Below are 23,123 nucleotides of genomic sequence, written 5' to 3'. Positions count from 1 at the left end.
AGCAGCAACTTGGTCGTTGCATACATTTACAAAATTTTACCATTTTGATGTATTTACTTCTTCTGAGCAGTCTTTGGTAGAAAAGTTCTTCGGGCAGCTGTTTCAGTTTGATTCTTCTGCTAATGTTTTAAATGTTTTTAATGTTTTTAAATATTTTTTTGTGGATTTAATTTTTTCAGCGGAAAATGGCTGTTTTTATTTTATCCCTCCCTTTCTAGTGACTCTGTGGACTTCACATCTTGGGTATTTTTATCCCATACGTCACTAGCTCATACATAATAATAAACATAATTTATGTAAGAACTTAACTAATAAATTAATTTCTTTCTTATTGGCAAAAGTCCATGAGACCCACCCTTTTTCTGGTGGTTATGATTTTTTTTTGTATAAAAGCACAATTATATTTCCAGTTCCTCTTTTTTTGTATGCTTTTTTTTACTCCTTTCTTTATCACCCCACTACTTGACTATTCATTAAACTGATTTGTGGGTGTGGTGAGGGGTGTATTTATAGGCATGTTGAGGTTTGGGAAACTTTGTCCCTCCTGGTAGGATTGTATACCCCATGCGTCACTAGCTCATGGACTCTTGCCAATATGAAAGAAATGAATTTATCCGGTAAGTTCTTACATAAATTATGCTTTTTTTTGTGTGTGTATATATATTTATTTATACACTATTGTATGTATTTTTGAATGGTTCTAATCGAGAAGTTATCTTGAGTGGAATGCTGTGAGATGGAGACTGAGTTTTGGCAGGTTTCCCTATAAAAAAAATTATATTTTGAATTTTCGGTTATGATTTTTGTTCTCTGTGTTAATTTGTTGTATAATTTATTTTCTTAGTGTAAAGTGTGCAAATGCTTTTCTGTAATGTCATGTTTAATAACAGGCTGCAAAGCGGGAGCTTGAGCGCCAGCGGCAGTTGGAATGGGAAAGAAACCGGAGACAAGAGCTTCTGAATCAAAGAAATAAAGAGCAAGAGGACATTGTTGTTCTGAAAGCCAAGAAAAAAACTCTAGAGTTTGAGCTAGAAGCCCTTGTAAGTAGCAGTGTTTGTTCATCTGATTATTTTGCACTATAAATGGGTAAATATTGCTTAAACTGAATCAGAATCTCATATTTCTATACTTTCCTTATAAAGAATGATAAAAAGCATCAGTTAGAGGGAAAACTCCAAGACATCCGCTGCCGACTCACAACTCAAAAACATGAAATAGAAAGCACGAACAAGTCCAGAGAAATGAGAATCGCAGAAATCACTCATTTGCAACAGCAACTTCAGGTGTGTAATATCCAACGTAAGATCTTATTCACCCTCAAAGCATTTGATTAAGAGAGGACTTCAAGTTAATTTAGGCATGCGTAACACTAAACATGGCTACTTTTCTGCTTATCAGTATCTGTTTTATGAAAATAAACATGTTTCTCTCTTTATTATTTTCTCTTGTTACATGTAGTTTATATTAATTCTCCCGTTGCTTAACGTAAATTAAAACAAACAGGCCTGACAAATACAATTTTGTTATTACTTAAGGAACTAGCTTTTTATAGGAGTATACAATATTATCCCTTACTGAGTACATACCCCCCCCCCCTTATCTTTGTTTTACCACAGACCTTTCTGCTTTATATTTCTATGCATACGCTATGGCAAAAATTGTACAATAATCTCAGCCTACTCGTTTAGAAAGCTGTTTATTTGTTGATCATATCAATCTTCATGCACCTTTATATGGTATACCAATCGAGTACACGATGGTGCATTACTTAGTCCATAACTGCCGCATTAATGACTAAATGTCTGTCTTCTCTCCAGGAATCTCAGCAGCTGCTTGGAAAATTGATTCCTGAAAAACAGTCTTTAAATGACCAATTAAAGCAAGTTCAACAAAATAGTTTGCACAGTAAGTTAAGAATATTGACTATTGTTCTTTTGTTATAATCTGTGCCTAACTTCTGTTTCTTTCATGTAATTAGCAAGAGTCCATGAGCTAGTGACGTATGGGATATACATTCCTACCAGGAGGGGCAAAGTTTCCCAAACCTCAAAATGCCTATAAATACACCCCTCACCACACCCACAATTCAGTTTTACAAACTTTGCCTCCGATGGAGGTGGTGAAGTAAGTTTGTGCTAGATTCTACGTTGATATGCGCTCCGCAGCAAGTTGGAGCCCGGTTTTCCTCTCAGCGTGCAGTGAATGTCAGAGGGATGTGAGGAGAGTATTGCCTATTTGAATGCAGTGATCTCCTTCTACGGGGTCTATTTCATAGGTTCTCTGTTATCGGTCGTAGAGATTCATCTCTTACCTCCCTTTTCAGATCGACGATATACTCTTATATATACCATTACCTCTGCTGATTCTCGTTTCAGTACTGGTTTGGCTTTCTACAAACATGTAGATGAGTGTCCTGGGGTAAGTAAATCTTATTTTCTGTGACACTCTAAGCTATGGTTGGGCACTTTGTTTATAAAGTTCTAAATATATGTATTCAAACATTTATTTGCCTTGACTCAGAATATTCAACATTCCTTATTTTCAGACAGTCAGTTTCATATTTGGGATAATGCATTTGAATTAATCATTTTTTCTTACCTTCAAAAATTTGACTCTTTTTCCCTGTGGGCTGTTAGGCTCGCGGGGGCTGAAAATGCTTCATTTTATTGCGTCATTCTTGGCGCAGACTTTTTTGGCGCAAAAAATCTTTTCGGTTTCCGGCGTCATACGTGTCGCCGGAAGTTGCGTCATTTTTTGACGTTATTTTGCGCCAAAAGTGTCGGCGTTCCGGATGTGGCGTCATTTTTGGCGCCAAAAGCATTTAGGCGCCAAATAATGTGGGCGTCTTATTTGGCGCTAAAAAATATGGGCGTCGCTTTTGTCTCCACATTATTTCAGTCTCATTTTTCATTGCTTCTGGTTGCTAGAAGCTTGTTCTTTGGCATTTTTTCCCATTCCTGAAACTGTCATTTAAGGAATTTGATCAATTTTGCTTTATATGTTGTTTTTTCTCTTACATATTGCAAGATGTCTCACGTTGCATCTGAGTCAGAAGATACTACAGGAAAATCGCTGTCTAGTGCTGGATCTACCAAAGCTAAGTGTATCTGCTGTAAACTTTTGGTAGCTATTCCTCCGGCTGTTGTTTGTATTAATTGTCATGACAAACTTGTTAATGCAGATAATATTTCCTTTAGTAAAGTACCATTGTCTGTTGCAGTTCCTTCAACATCTAAGGTGCAGAATGTTCCTGATAACATAAGAGATTTTGTTTCTGAATCCATAAAGAAGGCTGTCTGTTATTTCTCCTTCTAGTAAACGTAAAAAATCTTTTAAAACTTCTCTCCCTACAGATGAATTTTTAAATGAACATCATCATTCTGATTCTGATGACTCTTCTGGTTCAGAGGATTCTGTCTCAAGATTGATGCTGATAAATCTTCATATTTATTTAAAATGGAATTTATTCGTTCTTTACTTAAAGAAGTACTAATTGCTTTAGAAATAGAGGATTCTGGTCCTCTTGATACTAATTCTAAACGTTTGGATAAGGTATTTAAATCTCCTGTGGTTATTCCAGAAGTTTTTCCTGTTCCTAATGCTATTTCTGCAGTAATTTCCAAAGAATGGGACAAATTGGGTAATTCATTTACTCCTTCTAAACGTTTTAAGCAATTATATCCTGTGCCATCTGACAGATTAGAATTTTGGGACAAAATCCCTAAAGTTGATGGGGCTATTTCTACCCTTGCTAAACGTACTACTATTCCTACGTCAGATGGTACTTCGTTTAAGGATCCTTTAGATAGGAAAATTGAATCCTTTCTAAGAAAAGCTTATCTGTGTTCAGGTAATCTTCTTAGACCTGCTATATCTTTGGCTGATGTTGCTGCAGCTTCAACTTTTTGGTTGGAAACTTTAGCGCAACAAGTAACAGATCATGAATCTCATGATATTATTTTTCTTCTTCAGCATGCTAATAATTTTATCTGTGATGCCATTTTTGATATTATCAGAGTTGATGTCAGGTTTATGTCTCTAGCTATTTTAGCTAGAAGAGCTTTATGGCTTAAGACTTGGAATGCTGATATGGCTTCTAAATCAACTCTACTTTCCATTTCTTTCCAGGGTAACAAATTATTTGGTTCTCAGTTGGATTCTATTATCTCAACTGTTACTGGTGGGAAAGGAACTTTTTTACCACAGGATAAAAAATCTAATGGTAAAAACAGGGCTAATAATCGTTTTCGTTCCTTTCGTTTCAACAAAGAACAAAAGCCTAATCCTTCATCCTCAGGAGCAGTTTCAGTTTGGAAACCATCTCCAGTCTGGAATAAATCCAAGCCTGCTAGAAAGGCAAAGCCTGCTTCTAAGTCCACATGAAGGTGCGGCCCTCATTCCAGCTCAGCTGGTAGGGGGCAGGTTACGTTTTTTCAAAGAAATTTGGATCAATTCTGTTCACAATCTTTGGATTCAGAACATTGTTTCAGAAGGGTACAGAATTGGTTTCAAGATGAGACCTCCTGCAAAGAGATTTTTTCTTTCCCGTGTCCCAGTAAATCCAGTGAAAGCTCAAGCATTTCTGAATTGTGTTTCAGATCTAGAGTTGGCTGGAGTAATTATGCCAGTTCCAGTTCCGGAACAGGGGATGGGGTTTTATTCAAATCTCTTCATTGTACCAAAGAAGGAGAATTCCTTCAGACCAGTTCTGGATCTAAAAATATTGAATCGTTATGTAAGGATACCAACGTTCAAGATGGTAACTGTAAGGACTATCTTGCCTTTTGTTCAGCAAGGGCATTATATGTCCACAATAGATTTACAGGATGCATATCTGCATATTCCGATTCATCCAGATCATTATCAGTTCCTGAGATTCTCTTTTCTGGACAAGCATTACCAGTTTGTGGCTCTGCCGTTTGGCCTAGCTACAGCTCCAAGAATTTTTACAAAGGTTCTCGGTGCCCTTCTGTCTGTAATCAGAGAACAGGGTATTGTGGTATTTCCTTATTTGGACGATATCTTGGTACTTGCTCAGTCTTTACATTTAGCAGAATCTCATACGAATCGACTTGTGTTGTTTCTTCAAGATCATGGTTGGAGGATCAATTTACCAAAAAGTTCATTGATTCCTCAGACAAGGGTAACCTTTCTGGGTTTCCAGATAGATTCAGTGTCCATGACTCTGTCTTTAACAGACAAGAGACGTCTAAAATTGATTTCAGCTTGTCGAAACCTTCAGTCACAATCATTCCCTTCGGTAGCCTTATGCATGGAAATTCTAGGTCTTGTGACTGCTGCATCGGACGCGATCCCCTTTGCTCGTTTTCACATGCGACCTCTTCAGCTCTGTATGCTGAATCAATGGTGCAAGGATTACACAAAGATATCTCAATTAATATCTTTAAAACCGATTGTTCGACACTCTCTAACGTGGTGGACAGATCACCATCGTTTAATTCAGGGGGCTTCTTTTGTGCTTCCGACCTGGACTGTAATTTCAACAGATGCAAGTCTTACAGGTTGGGGAGCTGTGTGGTGGTCTCTGACAGCACAAGGGGTTTGGGAATCTCAGGAGGTGAGATTACCGATCAATATTTTGGAACTCCATGCAATTTTCAGAGCTCTTCAGTTTTGGCCTCTTCTGAAGAGAGAATTGTTCATTTGTTTTCAGACAGACAATGTCACAACGGTGGCATACATCAATCATCAAGGAGGGACTCACAGTCCTCTGGCTATGAAAGAAGTATCTCGAATTTTGGTTTGGGCGGAATCCAGCTCCTGTCTAATTTCTGCGGTTCATATCCCAGGTGTAGACAATTGGGAAGCGGATTATCTCAGTCGCCAAACGTTGCATCCGGGCGAATGGTCTCTTCACCCAGAGGTATTTCTTCAGATTGTTCAAATGTGGGAACTTCCAGAAATAGATCTGATGGCGTCTCATCTAAACAAGAAACTTCCCAGATATCTGTCCAGATCCCGGGATCCTCAGGCGGAGGCAGTGGATGCATTATCACTTCCTTGGAAGTATCATCCTGCCTATATCTTTCCGCCTCTAGTTCTTCTTCCAAGAGTAATCTCCAAGATTCTGAGGGAATACTCGTTTGTTCTGCTGGTAGCTCCGGCATGGCCTCACAGGTTTTGGTATGCGGATCTTGTCCGGATGGCCTCTTGCCAACCGTGGACTCTTCCGTTAAGACCAGACCTTCTGTCACAAGGTCCTTTTTTCCATCAGGATCTGAAATCCTTAAATTTAAAGGTATGGAGATTGAACGCTTGATTCTTGGTCAAAGAGGTTTCTCTGACTCTGTGATTAATACTATGTTACAGGCTCGTAAATCTGTATCTAGAGAGATATATTATAGAGTCTGGAAGACTTATATTTCTTGGTGTCTTTCTCATCATTTTTCTTGGCATTCTTTTAGAATACCGAGAATTTTACAGTTTCTTCAGGATGGTTTAGATAAGGGTTTGTCTGCAAGTTCCTTGAAGGGACAAATCTCTGCTCTTTCTGTTCTTTTTCACAGAAAGATTGCTATTCTTCCTGATATTCATTGTTTTGTACAAGCTTTGGTTCGTATAAAACCTGTCATTCAGTCAATTTCTCCTCCTTGGAGTTTGAATTTGGTTCTGGGAGCTCTTCAAGCTCCTCCCTTTGAACCTATGCATTCATTGGACATTAAATTACTTTCTTGGAAAGTTTTGTTCCTTTTGGCCATCTCTTCTGCCAGAAGAGTTTCTGAATTATCTGCTCTTTCTTGTGAGTCTCCTTTTCTGATTTTTCATCAGGATAAGGCGGTGTTGCGAACTTCTTTTGAATTTTTACCTAAAGTTGTGAATTCCAACAACATTAGTAGAGAAATTGTGGTTCCTTCATTATGTCCTAATCCTAAGAATTCTAAGGAGAAATCATTGCATTCTTTGGATGTTGTTAGAGCTTTGAAATATTATGTTGAAGCTACTAAGTCTTTCCGAAAGACTTCTAGTCTATTTGTTATCTTTTCCGGTTCTAGAAAAGGCCAGAAAGCTTCTGCCATTTCTTTGGCATCTTGGTTGAAATCTTTCATTCATCTTGCCTATGTTGAGTCGGGTAAAACTCCGCCTCAGAGGATTACAGCTCATTCTACCAGGTCAGTTTCTACTTCCTGGGCGTTTAGAAATGAAGCTTCGGTTGATCAGATTTGCAAAGCAGCAACTTGGTCCTCTTTGCATACTTTTACTAAATTCTACCATTTTGATGTATTTTCTTCTTCTGAAGCAGTTTTTGGTAGAAAAGTACTTCAGGCAGCGGTTTCAGTCTGAATCTTCTGCTTATGTTTTTCATTAAACTTTATTTTGGGTGTGGATTATTTTCAGCAGGAATTGGCTGTCTTTATTTTATCCCTCCCTCTCTAGTGACTCTTGTGTGGAAAGATCCACATCTTGGGTAATCATAATCCCATACGTCACTAGCTCATGGACTCTTGCTAATTACATGAAAGAAAACATAATTTATGTAAGAACTTACCTGATAAATTCATTTCTTTCATATTAGCAAGAGTCCATGAGGCCCGCCCTTTTTTTGTGGTGGTTATGATTTTTGTATAAAGCACAATTATTCCAATTCCTTATTTTATATGCTTTCGCACTTTTTTATCACCCCACTTCTTGGCTATTCGTTAAACTGAATTGTGGGTGTGGTGAGGGGTGTATTTATAGGCATTTTGAGGTTTGGGAAACTTTGCCCCTCCTGGTAGGAATGTATATTCCATACGTCACTAGCTCATGGACTCTTGCTAATATGAAAGAAATGAATTTATCAGGTAAGTTCTTACATAAATTATGTTTTTGCGGTAGGGCCAGGAAACTTTTCTGTTGCAGTTATTTGTTATGGTTTTATTTTTGAAACAAATTTGGACGCTTCCACTCAGATCAAATACATTTTTTATGGTTTTCTTAAACAAAGTAACTAACACAAACAAATATTTATACCACTAGATTTTAAAAGGAAAGTCAAACTATGTTTTATGATTCAAATAGAGCATGCAATTTTTAACACCTTTCCAATTTGCTTCTATTCTCAAAATTGCTTTGTTCCTTTGGTATCCTTTGCTGAAAAGCATACTTAGGTAGGTTCAGGAGCTGCGATGCACTACTGGGAGCTAGCTGATTTGGTGACCATGTGGTTTAAAATATCTGATAGTTATTAAAGTGAATGTAAATTTTGATGCAAAAGTGTCCGGTTTTTAAAAATTTGATTAAAAACAGGGGCACTTTAATTCATTACAATTTACATTTCACTCGTGTTGTGAAAAAATACTTACTTTTTAATCTGGACATTAGCTCCAGGTTCCTCCGGTCATCACAAGCCATTTCTGACGTCATAAATTATGGATAGGTCATCCTCCAACAGCTTGAGTGCTGTCAAGATTAAAAGTTAAGTATTTTTTCATAACACAAGTGAAATGTAAATTTTGATGAATTAAACTGCCCCTGTTTCTCTTGCAAGGTGTATCCAGTCCACGGATTCATCCTTACTTGTGGGATATTTCTCTTGTAAGGTGTATACAGTCCACGGATCATCCATTACTTGTGGGATATTCTCATTCCCAACAGGAAGTTGCAAGAGGACACCCACAGCAGAGCTGTAATATAGCTCCTCCCCTAACTGTCATAGCCAGTCATTCTCTTGCAACTCTCAACAAGCAAGGACGTTGTAGGAGAGAGTGGTTAAATATAGCTAGTTTATTTTCTTCAATCAAAAGTTTGTTATTTTTAAATAGTACCGGAGTTGTGCTATTTTATCTCAGGCAGTAAATAGAAGAAGAATCTGCCTGAGGTTTCTATGATCTTAGCAGGTTGTAACTAAGATCCATTGCTATTCTCACATATGTCTGAGGGGATTACACAGATGAGGTAACTTCAGCGAGAGAATGGCGTGCAGTTTATTCTGCTATCAGGTATGTGCAGTTATAATTTTTTCTAGAGATGGAAAACACTAGAAAATGCTGCTGATACCGGATTAATGTAAGTTAAGCCTGAATACAGTGTTTTAATAACGACTGGTATCATGCTTACTCCCAGGGGTAATACCCTTATGATATTGCAATATAAAGGTTTACAGAAATTATTAATAAGGAATGGGATAGACCAGGTGTGCCGTTCTCTTCCCCTCCTATTTTTAGAAAAATGTTTCCAATAGACGCCACCACATGGGACTTATGGCAGACAGTCCCTAAGGTGGAGGGAGCAGTTTCTACTCTAGTAAAGCGTACTACTATCCCTGTCGAGGACAGTTGTGCTTTTTTTTTTTTTTAGATCCAATGGATAAAAAATTAGAGGTTACCTTAAGAAAATATTTATTCAACAAGGTTTTATCCTACAGCCCCTTGAATGCATTGCCCCTGTCACTGCTGCTGCGGCGTACTGGTTTGAGTCTCTGGAAGAGGCTTTACAGGTAGCGACTCCATTGGATGACATACTTGGCAAACTTAGAGCACTTAAGCTAGCCAATTCTTTTATTCTGATGCCATTGTTCATTTGACTAAACTAACGGCTTTCGACGAATTCTGGTTTTGCTATACAGGCGCGCAGAGCGCTATGGCTTAGATCATGGTCAGCTGACGTGACTTCAAAATCTAAGCTACTTAACATTCCCTTCAAGGGGCAGACCCTATTCGGGCCTGGTTGAAGGAGATTATTGCTGATATCACTGGAGGAAAAGGTCATGCCCTTCCTCAGGACAGGTCCAAATCTAGGGCCAAACAGTCTAATTTTCGTGCCTTTCAAAACTTCAAGGCAGGTGCGGCATCAACTTCCTCTAATAATAAACAAGAGGGAACTTTTGCTCAATCCAAGACGGTCTGGAGACCAAACCTGACATGGAAAAAAGGTAAGCAGGTAAAAAAGCCTGCTGCTGCCTCTAAGACAGCATGAAGGAACGGCCCCTTATCCGGGAACGGATCTAGTAGGGGGCAGACTTTCACTCTTTACCCAGGCGTGGGCAAGAGATGTTCAGGATCCCTGGGCGTTGGAAATTATATCCCAGGGATATCTTCTGGACTTCAAAGCTTCCCCCCCAAAAGGGAGATTTCACCTTTCACAATTATCTGCACACCAGATAAAGAGAGAGGCATTCTTACACTGTGTACAAGTCCTCCTAGTTATGGGAGTGATCCATCCAGTTCCAAAGGAGGAACAGGGACAGGGTTTTTACTCAAATCTGTTTGTGGTTCCCAGAAAAGAGGGAACCTTCAGACCAATTTTGGATCTAAAGATCTTAAACAAATTCCTCAAAGTTTCGTCGTTCAAGATAGAAACTATTCGTACCATCCTACCACTGATCCAGGAGGGTCAATATATGACTACAGTGGATCTAAAGGATGCTTATCTTCACATTCCAATACACAAAGATCATCATCGGTTTCTCAAGTTTGCCTTTTAAGACAGGCATTACCAGTTGTAGCTCTTCCCTTGGGATTAGCTACAGCCCCAAGAATCTTTACAAAGGTTCTAGGGTCACTTATGGCGGTCCTAAGGCCGCGGGGCATAGCAGTAGCCCCTTATTTAGACGACATCCTGATACAGGCGTCAAACTTCCAAATTGCCAAGTCTCATACGGACGTAGTAATGGCATTTCTGTGGTCGCATGGGTGGAAAGTGAACGAGGAAAAGAGTTCTCTATCCCCACTCACAAGAGTTTCCTTTCTAGGGACTCTGATAGATTCTGTAGAAATGAAAATTCACCTGACGGAGTCCAGGTTATCAAAGCTTCTAAATTCCTGCCGGGTTCTTCATTCCATTCCGCGCCCTTCGGTGGTTCAGTGTATGGAAGTAATCGGCTTAATGGTAGCGGCAATGGACATAGTGCCTTTTGCACGCTTACATCTCAGACCGCTGCAACTATGCATGCTCAGTCAGTGGAGCGGGGATTACACAGATTTGTCCCCTCAACTGAATCTGGACCAAGAGACCAGGGATTCTCTTCTCTGGTGGCTATCTCGGGTCCATCTGTCCAAAAGTATGACCTTTCGCAGGCCAGATTGGACAATTGTTACGACAGATGCCAGCCTTCTAGGTTGGGGTGCAGTCTGGAACTCCCTGAAGGCTCAGGGATCGTGGACTCAGGAGGAGTCTCTCCTTCCATTAAATATTCTGGAACTAAGAGCAATATTCAAGGCTCTTCAGGCTTGGCCTCAGTTAGCAACTCTGAGGTACATCAGATTTCAATCGGACAACATCACGACTGTAGCTTACATCAACCACCAAGGGGGAACGAGAAGTTCCCTAGAGATGTTAGAAGTTTAAAAAATAATTTGCTGGGCAGAGATTCACTCTTGCCACCTATCAGCTATCCATATCCCAGGTGTAGAGCACTGGGAGGCGGATTTTCTAAGTCGTCAGACTTTTCATCCGGGAGAGTGGGAACTCCATCCGGAGGCATTTGCACAACTGATTCATCGTTGGGGCAAACCAGAACTGGATCTCATGGCGTCTTGCCAGAACGCCAAGCTTCCGTGTTACGGATCCAGGTCCAGGGATACCAAGGCGACACTGATAGATGCTCTAGCAGCGCCCTGATCTTTCAACCTGGCTTAAGTGTTTCCACCGTTTCCTCTGCTCCCTCGACTGATTGCCAAGATCAAGCAGGAGAGAGCATCAGTGATTCTGATAGCACCTGCGTGGCCACACAGGACCTGGTATGCAGATCTAGTGGACATGTCATCCTTTCCACCATGGTCTCTGCCTCTGAAACAGGACCTTCTACTTCAGGGTCCTTTCAACCATCCAAATCTAATTTCTCTGAGGCTGACTGCCTGGAGATTGAACGCTTGATTTTATCAAAGCGTTGCTTCTCCGAGTCAGTTATTGATACCTTAATACAGGCACGAAAGCCTGTCACCAGGAAAATTTACCATAAGGTATGGCGTAGATATCTTTATTGGTGTGAATCCAAGGGTTACTCATGGAGTAAGGTCAGGATTGCTAGGATATTATCTTTTCTCCAAGAAGGTTTGGAAAAAGGATTGTCAGCTAGTTAAGCGTCTGGCAGATGTTCCAGACGTTCAGGCATTTTGTCAGGCTTTAGTTAGAATCAAGCCTGTGTTTAAACCTATTGCTCCACCATGGAGCTTAAACTTGGTTTCTCCAACATAGGTGTGTCCGGTCCACGGCGTCATCCTTACTTGTGGGATATTCTCTTCCCCAACAGGAAATGGCAAAGAGCCCAGCAAAGCTGGTCACATGATCCCTCCTAGGCTCCGCCTTCCCCATTCATTCTCTTTGCCGTTGTACAGGCAACATCTCCACGGAGATGGCTTAGAGTTTTTTAGTGTTTAACTGTAGTTTTTATTATTCAATCAAGAGTTTGTTATTTTAAAATAGTGCTGGTATGTACTATTTACTCTGAAACAGAAAAGAGATGAAGATTTCTGTTTGTAAGAGGAAAATGATTTTAGCAACCGTTACTAAAATCGATGGCTGTTTCCACACAGGACTGTTGAGAGGAATTAACTTCAGTTGGGGGAACAGTGAGCAGACTTTTGCTGCTTGAGGTATGACACATTCTAACAAGACGATGTAATGCTGGAAGCTGTCATTTTCCCTATGGGATCCGGTAAGCCATTTTTATTACAGACAGAAAAAAAAAAAGGGCTTCACAAGGGCTTTTTAAGACTGTAGACATTTTCTGGGCTAAATCGATTTATATATAAACATATTTTATACTCCATAGCCTTGAGGAATTATTTTAATCTTGGGAATTTTGTAAAATAACCGGCAGGCACTGTATTGGACACCTTATTCTCTAGGGGCTTTCCCTAATCATAGGCAGAGTCTCATTTTCGCGCCTGTATTGCGCACTTGTTTTTGAGAAGCATGACATGCAGATGCATGTGTGAGGAGCTCTGATACATAGAAAAGACTTTCTGAAGGCGTCATTTGGTATCGTATTCCCCTTTGGGCTTGGTTGGGTCTCAGCAAAGCAGATACCAGGGACTGTAAAGGGGTTAAATATAAAAACGGCTCCGGTTCCGTTATTTTAAGGGTTAAAGCTTCCAAATTTGGTGTGCAATACTTTTAAGGCTTTAAGACACTGTGGTGAAATTTTGGTGAATTTTGAACAATTCCTTCATACTTTTTCGTAATTGCAGTAATAAAGTGTGTTCAGTTTAAAATTTAAAGTGACAGTAACGGTTTTATTTTAAAACGTTTTTTGTACTTTGTTATCAAGTTTATGCCTGTTTAACATGTCTGAACTACCAGATAGACTGTGTTCTGAATGTGGGGAAGCCAAGGTTCCTTCTCATTTAAATAGATGTGATTTATGTGACACAAAATTTAGAGAAAATGATGCCCAAGATGATTCCTCAAGTGAGGGGAGTAAGCATGGTACTGCATCATCCCCTCCTTCGTCTACACCAGTCTTGCCCCCACAGGAGGCCCCTAGTACATCTAGCGCGCCAATACTCCTTACTATGCAACAATTAACGGCTGTAATGGATAATTCTATCAAAAACATTTTAGCCAAAATGCCCACTTATCAGCGAAAGCGCGACTGCTCTGTTTTAGAAAATACTGAAGAGCATGAGGACGCTGATGATATTGGTTCTGAAGGGCCCCTACACCAGTCTGAGGGGGCCAGGGAGGTTTTGTCTGAGGGAGAAATTTCAGATTCAGGGAAAATTTCTCAACAAGCTGAACCTGATGTGATTACATTTAAATTTAAGTTGGAACATCTCCGCGCTCTGCTTAAGGAGGTGTTATCCACTCTGGATGATTGTGAGAATTTGGTCATTCCAGAGAAACTATGTAAAATGGACAAGTTCCTAGAGGTCCCGGGGCCCCCCGAAGCTTTTCCTATACCCAAGCGGGTGGCGGACATTGTAAATAAAGAATGGGAAAGGCCCGGTATACCTTTCGTCCCTCCCCCCATATTTAAAAAATTGTTTCCTATGGTCGACCCCAGAAAGGACTTATGGCAGACAGTCCCCAAGGTCGAGGGGGCGGTTTCTACTCTAAACAAACGCACCACTATACCCATAGAAGATAGTTGTGCTTTCAAAGATCCTATGGATAAAAAATTAGAAGGTTTGCTTAAAAAGATGTTTGTTCAGCAAGGTTACCTTCTACAACCAATTTCATGCATTGTCCCTGTCACTACAGCCGCGTGTTTCTGGTTCGATAAGCTAGAAAAGGCGATCAATAATAATTCTTCTTCTTATGAGGAGATTATGGACAGAATTCGTGCTCTCAAATTGGCTAATTCTTTCACCCTAGACGCCACTTTGCAATTGGCTAGGTTAGCGGCGAAAAATTCTGGGTTTGCTATTGTGGCGCGCAGACCGCTTTGGTTAAAATCTTGGTCAGCGGATGCGTCTTCCAAGAACAAATTGCTTAACATTCCTTTCAAGGGGAAAACGCTGTTTGGCCCTGACTTGAAAGAGATTATCTCTGATATCACTGGGGGCAAGGGCCACGCCCTTCCTCAGGATAGGTCTTTCAAGGCCAAAAATAAACCTAATTTTCATCCCTTTCGCAGAAACGGACCAGCCCCAAGTGCTACGTCCTCTAAGCAGGAGGGTAATACTTCTCAAGCCAAACCAGCCTGGAGACCAATGCAAGGCTGGAACAAAGGAAAGCAGGCCAAGAAACCTGCCACTGACAGCATGAGATGTTGGCCCCCGATCCGGGACCGGATCTGGTGGGGGGCAGACTCTCTCTCTTCGCTCAGGCTTGGGCAAGAGATGTTCTGGATCCTTGGGCGCTAGAAATAGTCTCCCAAGGTTATCTTCTGGAATTCAAGGGGCTTCCCCCAAGGGGGAGGTTCCACAGGTCTCAATTGTCTTCAGACCACATAAAAAAACAGGCATTCTTGCATTGTGTAGAAGACCTGTTAAAAATGGGAGTGATTCATCCTGTTCCATTAGGAGAACAAGGGATGGGGTTCTACTCCAATCTGTTCGTAGTTCCCAAAAAAGAGGGAACGTTCAGACCAATCTTAGATCTCAAGATCCTAAACAAGTTTCTCAAGGTTCCATCGTTCAAAATGGAAACCATTCGAACAATTCTTCCTTCCATCCAGGAAGGTCAATTCATGACCACGGTGGATTTAAAGGATGCGTATCTACATATTCCTATCCACAAGGAACATCATCGGTTCCTAAGGTTCGCATTCCTGGACAAGCATTACCAGTTTGTGGCACTTCCGTTCGGATTAGCCACTGCTCCAAGGATTTTCACAAAGGTACTAGGGTCCCTTCTAGCGGTGCTAAGACCAAGGGGCATTGCAGTAGTACCTTACTTGGACGACATTCTGATTCAAGCGTCGTCCCTTCCTCAAGCAAAGGCTCACACGGACATTGTCCTGGCCTTTCTCAGATCTCACGGATGGAAAGTGAACGTAGAAAAGAGTTCTCTATCTCCGTCAACAAGGGTTCCCTTCTTGGGAACAATAATAGACTCCTTAGAAATGAGGATTTTTCTGACAGAGGCCAGAAAAACAAAACTTCTGAACTCTTGTGAAATACTTCATTCTGTTCCTCTTCCTTCCATAGCGCAGTGCATGGAAGTAATAGGTTTGATGGTAGCGGCAATGGACATAGTTCCTTTTGCGCGCATTCATCTAAGACCATTACAACTGTGCATGCTCAGTCAGTGGAATGGGGACTATACAGACTTGTCTCCGACGATACAAGTAAATCAGAGGACCAGAGATTCACTCCGTTGGTGGCTGTCCCTGGACAACCTGTCACAGGGGATGAGCTTCCGCAGACCAGAGTGGGTCATTGTCACGACCGACGCCAGTCTGGTGGGCTGGGGCGCGGTCTGGGGACCCCTGAAAGCTCAGGGTCTTTGGTCTCGGGAAGAATCTCTTTTACCGATAAATATTCTGGAACTGAGAGCGATATTCAATGCTCTCAAGGCTTGGCCTCAGCTAGCAAAGGCCAAGTTCATACGGTTTCAATCAGACAACATGACAACTGTTGCGTACATCAACCATCAGGGGGGAACAAGGAGTTCCCTGGCGATGGAAGAAGTGACCAAAATCATTCAATGGGCGGAGACTCACTCCTGCCACTTGTCTGCAATCCACATCCCAGGAGTGGAAAATTGGGAAGCGGATTTTCTGAGTCGTCAGACATTTCATCCGGGGGAGTGGGAACTCCATCCGGAAATCTTTGCCCAAATTACTCATCTGTGGGGCATTCCAGACATGGATCTGATGGCCTCTCGTCAGAACTTCAAGGTTCCTTGCTACGGGTCCAGATCCAGGGATCCCAAGGCGACTCTAGTAGATGCACTAGTAGCACCTTGGACCTTCAAACTAGCTTATGTATTCCCGCCGTTTCCTCTCATCCCCAGGCTGGTAGCCAGGATCAAGCAGGAGAGGGCATCGGTGATCTTGATAGCTCCTGCGTGGCCACGCAGGACTTGGTATGCAGACCTGGTGAATATGTCATCGGCTCCACCATGGAAGCTACCTTTGAGACGAGACCTTCCTGTTCAAGGTCCGTTCGAACATCCGAATCTGGTCTCACTCCAACTGACTGCTTGGAGATTGAACGCTTGATCTTATCAAAGCGAGGATTCTCAGATTCTGTCATTGATACTCTTGTTCAGGCCAGAAAGCCTGTAACTAGAAAAATTTACCACAAACTATGGAAAAAATATATCTGTTGGTGTGAATCTAAAGGATTCCCTTGGGACAAGGTAAAAATTCCTAAGATTCTATCCTTTCTTCAAGAAGGTTTGGAGAAAGGATTATCTGCAAGTTCCTTGAAGGGACAGATTTCTGCCTTGTCTGTGTTACTTCACAAAAAGCTGGCAGCTGTGCCAGATGTTCAAGCCTTTGTTCAGGCTCTGGTTAGAATCAAGCCTGTTTACAAACCTTTGACTCCTCCTTGGAGTCTCAATTTAGTTCTTTCAGTTCTTCAGGGGGTTCCGTTTGAACCCTTACATTCCGTTGATATTAAGTTATTATCTTGGAAAGTTTTGTTTTTGGTTGCAATTTCTTCTGCTAGAAGAGTTTCAGAATTATCTGCTCTGCAGTGTTCTCCTCCTTATCTGGTGTTCCATGCAGATAAGGTGGTTTTACGTACTAAACCTGGTTTTCTTCCGAAAGTTGTTTCTAACAAAAACATTAACCAGGAGATAGTCGTGCCTTCTTTGTGTCCGAATCCAGTTTCAAAGAAGGAACGTCTGTTGCACAATTTGGATGTTGTTCGTGCTCTAAAATTCTATTTAGATGCTACAAAGGATTTTAGACAAACATCTTCCTTGTTTGTTGTTTATTCTGGTAAAAGGAGAGGTCAAAAAGCAACTTCTACCTCTCTCTCTTTTTGGATTAAAAGCATCATCAGATTGGCTTACGAGACTGCCGGACGGCAGCCTCCTGACAGAATCACAGCTCATTCCACTAGGGCTGTGGCTTCCACATGGCCCTTCAAGAACGAGGCTTCTGTTGATCAGATATGTAAGGCAGCGACTTGGTCTTCACTGCACACTTTTACTAAATTTTACAAGTTTGATACTTTTGCTTCTTCTGAGGCTATTTTTGGGAGAAAGGTTTTGCAAGCCGTGGTGCCTTCCATTTAGGTGACCCGATTTGCTCCCTCCCTTCATCCGTGTCCTAAAGCTTTGGTATTGGTTCCCACAAGTAAGGATGACGCCGTGGACCGGACACACCTATGTTGGAGAAAACAGAATTTATGTTTACCTGATAAATTACTTTCTCCAACGGTGTGTCCGGTCCACGGCCCGCCCTGGTTTTTTAATCAGGTCTGATAATTTATTTTCTTTAACTACAGTCACCACGGTATCATATGGTTTCTCCTATGCAAATATTCCTCCTTTACGTCGGTCGAATGACTGGGGAAGGCGGAGCCTAGGAGGGATCATGTGACCAGCTTTGCTGGGCTCTTTGCCATTTCCTGTTGGGGAAGAGAATATCCCACAAGTAAGGATGACGCCGTGGACCGGACACACCGTTGGAGAAAGTAATTTATCAGGTAAACATAAATTCTGTTTTTTAAGGTTCTTCAAGTAGTTCCGTTTGAACCTCTTCATTCCATAGATATCAAGCTTTTATCTTGGAAAGTTCTTTTTTTGGTAGCTATTTCCTCGGCTCGTAGAGTCTCTGAGCTATCTGCCTTACAATGTGATTCTCCTTATCTGATTTTTCATACTGATAAGGTAGTCCTGCGTACCAAACCTGGGTTCTTACCTAAGGTGGTATCTAACAAGAATGTCAATCAAGAGATTGTTGTTCCATCCTTGTGTTACACAATTTGGACGTGGTCCGTGCTTTAAAGTTTTACTTACAAGCTACTAAAGATTTTCGTCAAACATCTGCTTTGTTTGTTGTCTACTCTGGACAGAGGAGAGGTCAAAAGGCTTTGGCAACCTCTTTTTCTTTTTGACTAAGACGCTTAATCTGCTTAGCCTATGAGACTGCTGGACAGCAACCTCCTGAAAGGATTACAGCTCATTCCACTAGAGCTGTGGCTTCCACTTGGGCCTTTAAAAATGAGGCTTCTTTTGATCAGATTTGCAAGGCGACGACTTGGTCTTCGCTTCATATTTTTTAAAAATTTTACAAATTTGATACTTTTGCTTCTTCGGAGGCTATATTTGGGAGAAAGGTTTTACGGGCAGTGGTTCCTTCCATTTAAGTTCCTGCCTTGTCCCTCCCTTCATCCGTGTACTTTAGCTTTGGTATTGGTATCCCACAAGTAATGGATGATCCGTGGACTGGATACACCTTACAAGAGAAAACACAATTTATGCTTACCTGATAAATTTATTTATCTTGTGGTGTATCCAGTCCACGGCCCGCCCTGTCATTTTAAGGCAGGTAATTTTTTAATTTAAACTACAGTAACCACTGCACCCTATGGTTCCTCCTTTCTCGGCTTGTTTTCGGTCGAATGACTGGCTATGACAGTTAGGGGAGGAGCTATATTACAGCTCTGCTGTGGGTGTCCTCTTGCAACTTCCTGTTGGGAATGAGAATATCCCACAAGTAATGGATGATCCGTGGACTGGATACACCACAAGAGAAATAAATTTATCAGGTAAGCATAAATTGTGTTTTTCATTCCCTACAGGAAGTGGCAAAGAGAGCACACAGCAAAGCTGTCCATATAGCTCCCCCTCTGGCTCCGCCCCCCAGTCATTCTCTTTGCCGCTCTAACAAGTAGCATCTCCACGGGAGGGTAAAGTGAATGTGGTGTAAGATTTGTAGTTTTTATATCTTCAATCAAAAGTTTGTTATTTTTAAATAGTACCGGTTTGTGCTATTTACTCTCTGGCAGAAATATGATGAAGAATTCTGCTGAGAGGAAAATGATTTTAGCATGTTGTAACTAAAATCCATTGCTGTTCCCACACAGGACTGAGGAGTACCAGAAAACTTCAGTTGGGGGGAACAGTTTGCAGGCTTAACTGCTTTGAGGTATGTTTCAGTCATATTTTTTCTAGTCAAGACAAGATAATGCTAGAAGACTGACAAGATTCCCCATGTGGGAAGGGTAAGCCATGTTCTGAAACTTAGTATAGAACTAGAGGCTTATTTAAGTGGGCTCAATAGACTGGTTATCACTTTAGCAGGGCAATCGATTATTTTGTTTAGAAAAATACTCTTTATGGACACCTTTAAGCACTTTTGATGTGTTTATTGGGGTTTTATTCCACATGGCATTATTTTTAGTCACCTAAATTGGGTTCTGTAGGCCCCACAGCTCCGGAGTGGATTGGGAGGGGCCTAATTTTGCGCCTCAGTTGCGCAGTTTATTCTGACAAGATTTCCCTGCATGCTGCTTCACATGGGTCCAGAGACTGCTTGAGGACTTCAGGAGGCTTGCTTTTCTCAAATTCAATCCTTAAGGGAAGGTAGGGCCACAGCAGGCTGCTGTGGCAAGGTGCTGTAGTTTATTAACCGGTTGTTTGCTGTGCAATCATATCGAAGCATTAGGCACATACTGTAAAAATTTCAAGAGATTTGGTTCATTTTTCACCGTTTTGTAAAATTGTGTGCGCTTTTATTATCTTAAAGGCACAGTAACATTTATTGCAAATTGTATTTTTTATTACATAAAGTGTTTTTCCAAGCCTGCTTGTGTATAATACCAATCTGTTAAACATGTCTGACACTAAGGAAAAGCCTTGCTCTATGTGTTCAGAAGCCATGGTGGAACCCCCACTCAAAATGTGTCCCAAGTGCACTAATGTGTCTATACACTTTAAAGATCATATTGTGTCACTTAAAAATATAGCCCTAGATGATTCTTTGACTGAAGGTAATGAGGATAGTCCGCCTTCCTCTCCCCATGTGTCATCACCAGTTACGCCTGCTCAAGCGATACCTAGTACCTCTAGTGCATTAGCACCTATTACACTGCAACAACTGGCGGCAGTCATGGATAATTCCCTTGCGGCCTTTCTATCCAAGCTGCCAGTTTTCCCTAAAAAGCGCGATAGCTGTGTTTTGAGAACAGATGAGGAGCAGTCGGAAGCTTTGGGAGGCTTATCTGATGTACCCTCACAACACTCTGAAGTAGGGGCGAGGGATGTTATGTCTGAGGGAGAAATTTCTGACTCAGGAAAAGTTTCTTAGCGGGCAGAATCAGATTCACTAGCATTTAAATTTAAATTGGAACACCTCCGCGTACTACTTAGGGAGGTCTTATCAACTCTGGATGATTGTGACCCTATGGTGGTCCCAGAGAAATTGTGTAAAATGGACAAATATCTAGAAGTCCCTGTATACACTGATGCGTTTCCAATCCCTAAGAGGGTAGCGGATATTGTTGCTAGGGAGTGGGAAAGACCAGGTGTACCTTTTGTTCCCCCACCTATCTTTAAGAAAATGTTCCCCATAACTGATCCCAGGCGGGACGCGTGGCAGACGGTCCCTAAGGTAGAGGGGGCAGTTTCAACACTAGCCAAGCGCACAACCATACCAATTGAAGACAGTTGTGCTTTTACAGATCCTATGGATAAAAAATTAGAAGGTTTACTAAAGAAAATATTTGTTCAACAAGGTTTCCTTCTCCAACCTATTGCCTGCATTATTCCTGTAACTACTGCAGCGGCTTTCAGGTTTGAGGAGCTCGAGGAGTTGCTCCAGACGGAGACCTCATATGACAAAATTATGGATAGAATTAAGGCTCTAAAGCTGGCTAATTCTTTTATCACAGATGCCGCTTTGCAATTAGCTAAGTTAGCGGCGAAAAATTCTGGTTTTGCCATCATGGCGCGCAGAGTGCTTTGGCTTAAATCATGGTCGGCCGACGTGTCGTCTAAAACAAAATTACTGAATATTCCTTTCAAGGGAAAGACACTTTTCGGGCCCGAGTTGAAAGAGATTATTTCGGATATCACTGGGGGAAAGGGCCATGCCCTCCCGCAAGATAGGCCTTTTAAGGCTAAAAACAAGGCTAATTTTCGTTCCTTTCGCAACTTCAGGAACAGTCCTACTTCAGCCTTTGCTACTGCAAAGCAAGAGGGTAACACTTCACAGCCCAAGGCAACCTGGAAGCCTTTGCAGGGCTGGAATAAGGGTAAACAGGCCAAGAAGCCTGCAGCTGCTACTAAGACAGCATGAAGGGGTAGCCCCCGATCCGGGACCGGATCTGGTAGGGTGCAGACTCTCTCTCTTTGCTCAGGCCTGGGCAAGAGATGTTCCCGATCCCTGGGCATTAGAGATAGTTGCTCAGGGATATCTTCTAGAATTCAAGGACTCTCCTCCAAGGGGAAGGTTCCACATTTCTCGTCTGTCTACAGACCAGACAAAGAAAGAGGCGTTCTTACGCTGTGTAGAAGATCTACTCAAGATGGGAGTGATTTATCCAGTTCCAACTACAGAACAAGGACTGGGTTTTTACTCAAACCTGTTTGTGGTTCCCAAAAAGGAAGGAACTTTCAGGCCAATCCTGGATCTAAAAATTCTAAACAAATTCCTCAGAGTTCCATCCTTCAAGATGGAGACCATTCGGACAATCTTACCGATGATCCAGGAAGGTCAATATATGACAACCGTGGATCTAAAGGATGCGTACCTTCATATTCCTATCCACAAAGATCACCATCAGTTCCTAAGGTTCGCTTTTCTGGACAAGCATTACCAGTTTGTGGCCCTTCCCTTCAGGTTGGCCACCGCTCCCAGAATTTTCACAAAGGTGCTAGGGTCCCTTCTAGCGGTACTAAGACCGCGGGGCATTGCAGTAGCACCCTATCTGGACGACATCTTAATACAGGCGTCGTCTTTTCCCAGAGCCAAGGCTCATACGGATAGTGTTCTGGCCTTTCTAAGGTCTCGCGGGCGGAAGGTGAACACCGAAAAAAGTTCTCTGTCCCCGCTCACAAGGGTTCCCTTCCTGGGAACATTAATAGACTCGGTAGAAATGAAAATATTTCTGACGGAGGTCAGAAGGTTAAAGCTTCTAAGTACTTGCCGAGCTCTTCATTCCATTCCTCGGCCATCTGTAGCTCAGTGCATGGAGGTAATCGGATTAATGGTAGCAGCAATGGACGTAGTACCTTTTGCTCAAATTCATCTCATGCCACTGCAATTGTGCATGCTCAAACAGTGGAATGGAGATTATGCAGATTTGTCTCCTCAAATCCAACTGGACCAGAAAACCAGAGATTCTCTTCTCTGGTGGTTGTCTCAGGATCACCTGTCGCAGGGAATGTGCTTCCGCAGACCGGAGTGGATCATTGTAACGACCGACGCCAGTCTGTTAGGCTGGGGCGCGGTCTGGGGCTCCCTGAAAGCTCAGGGCCTATGGTCTCGGGAAGAGTCTCTTCTCCCAATAAACATTTTGGAACTGAGAGCGATATTCAACACGCTCCAGGCATGGCCTCCGCTAGTGGCGGCCAAGTTCATCAGATTTCAGTCGGACAACATCACGACTGTAGCATACATAAATCATCAGGGAGGAACAAAGAGTTCCTTAGCGATTAAGGAAGTAACCAAGATAATCAGATGGGCGGAGGATCACTCTTGCCATCTATCTGCAATTCACATCCTAGGAGTAGACAACTGGGAAGCGGATTTCCTAAGTCGTCAGACTTTTCACCCGGGGGAGTGGGAACTCCACCCGGAGGTATTTGCTCAGCTGACTCAGCTTTGGGGCATTCCA

At 41.9% G+C, this 23,123-nt stretch overlaps 1 protein-coding gene across 1 annotated transcript in view; it reads left to right on the top strand.

The window, feature by feature from the left end:
• Positions 1 to 890: 890 nt before the first annotated feature.
• The window catches only part of LOC128643703 (intersectin-1), a gene marked incomplete at its 5' end in the record, with an annotated part of 30,487 nt that continues 8,254 nt past the window's right edge, over positions 891 to 23,123 (top strand). Inside the window, 3 exons of the mRNA XM_053696533.1 lie at positions 891 to 1,040; positions 1,143 to 1,283; positions 1,818 to 1,905. Coding sequence (XP_053552508.1) covers positions 891 to 1,040; positions 1,143 to 1,283; positions 1,818 to 1,905 — 379 coding nt within the window. The remainder of the gene's footprint in view (positions 1,041 to 1,142; positions 1,284 to 1,817; positions 1,906 to 23,123) is intronic.

This window comes from Bombina bombina, unplaced genomic scaffold (genome assembly GCF_027579735.1).
Source record: "Bombina bombina isolate aBomBom1 unplaced genomic scaffold, aBomBom1.pri scaffold_1676, whole genome shotgun sequence".
Classification (NCBI taxonomy): Eukaryota; Metazoa; Chordata; class Amphibia; order Anura; family Bombinatoridae; genus Bombina; species Bombina bombina.
This window is presented reverse-complemented; position numbering and strand designations above follow the sequence as displayed.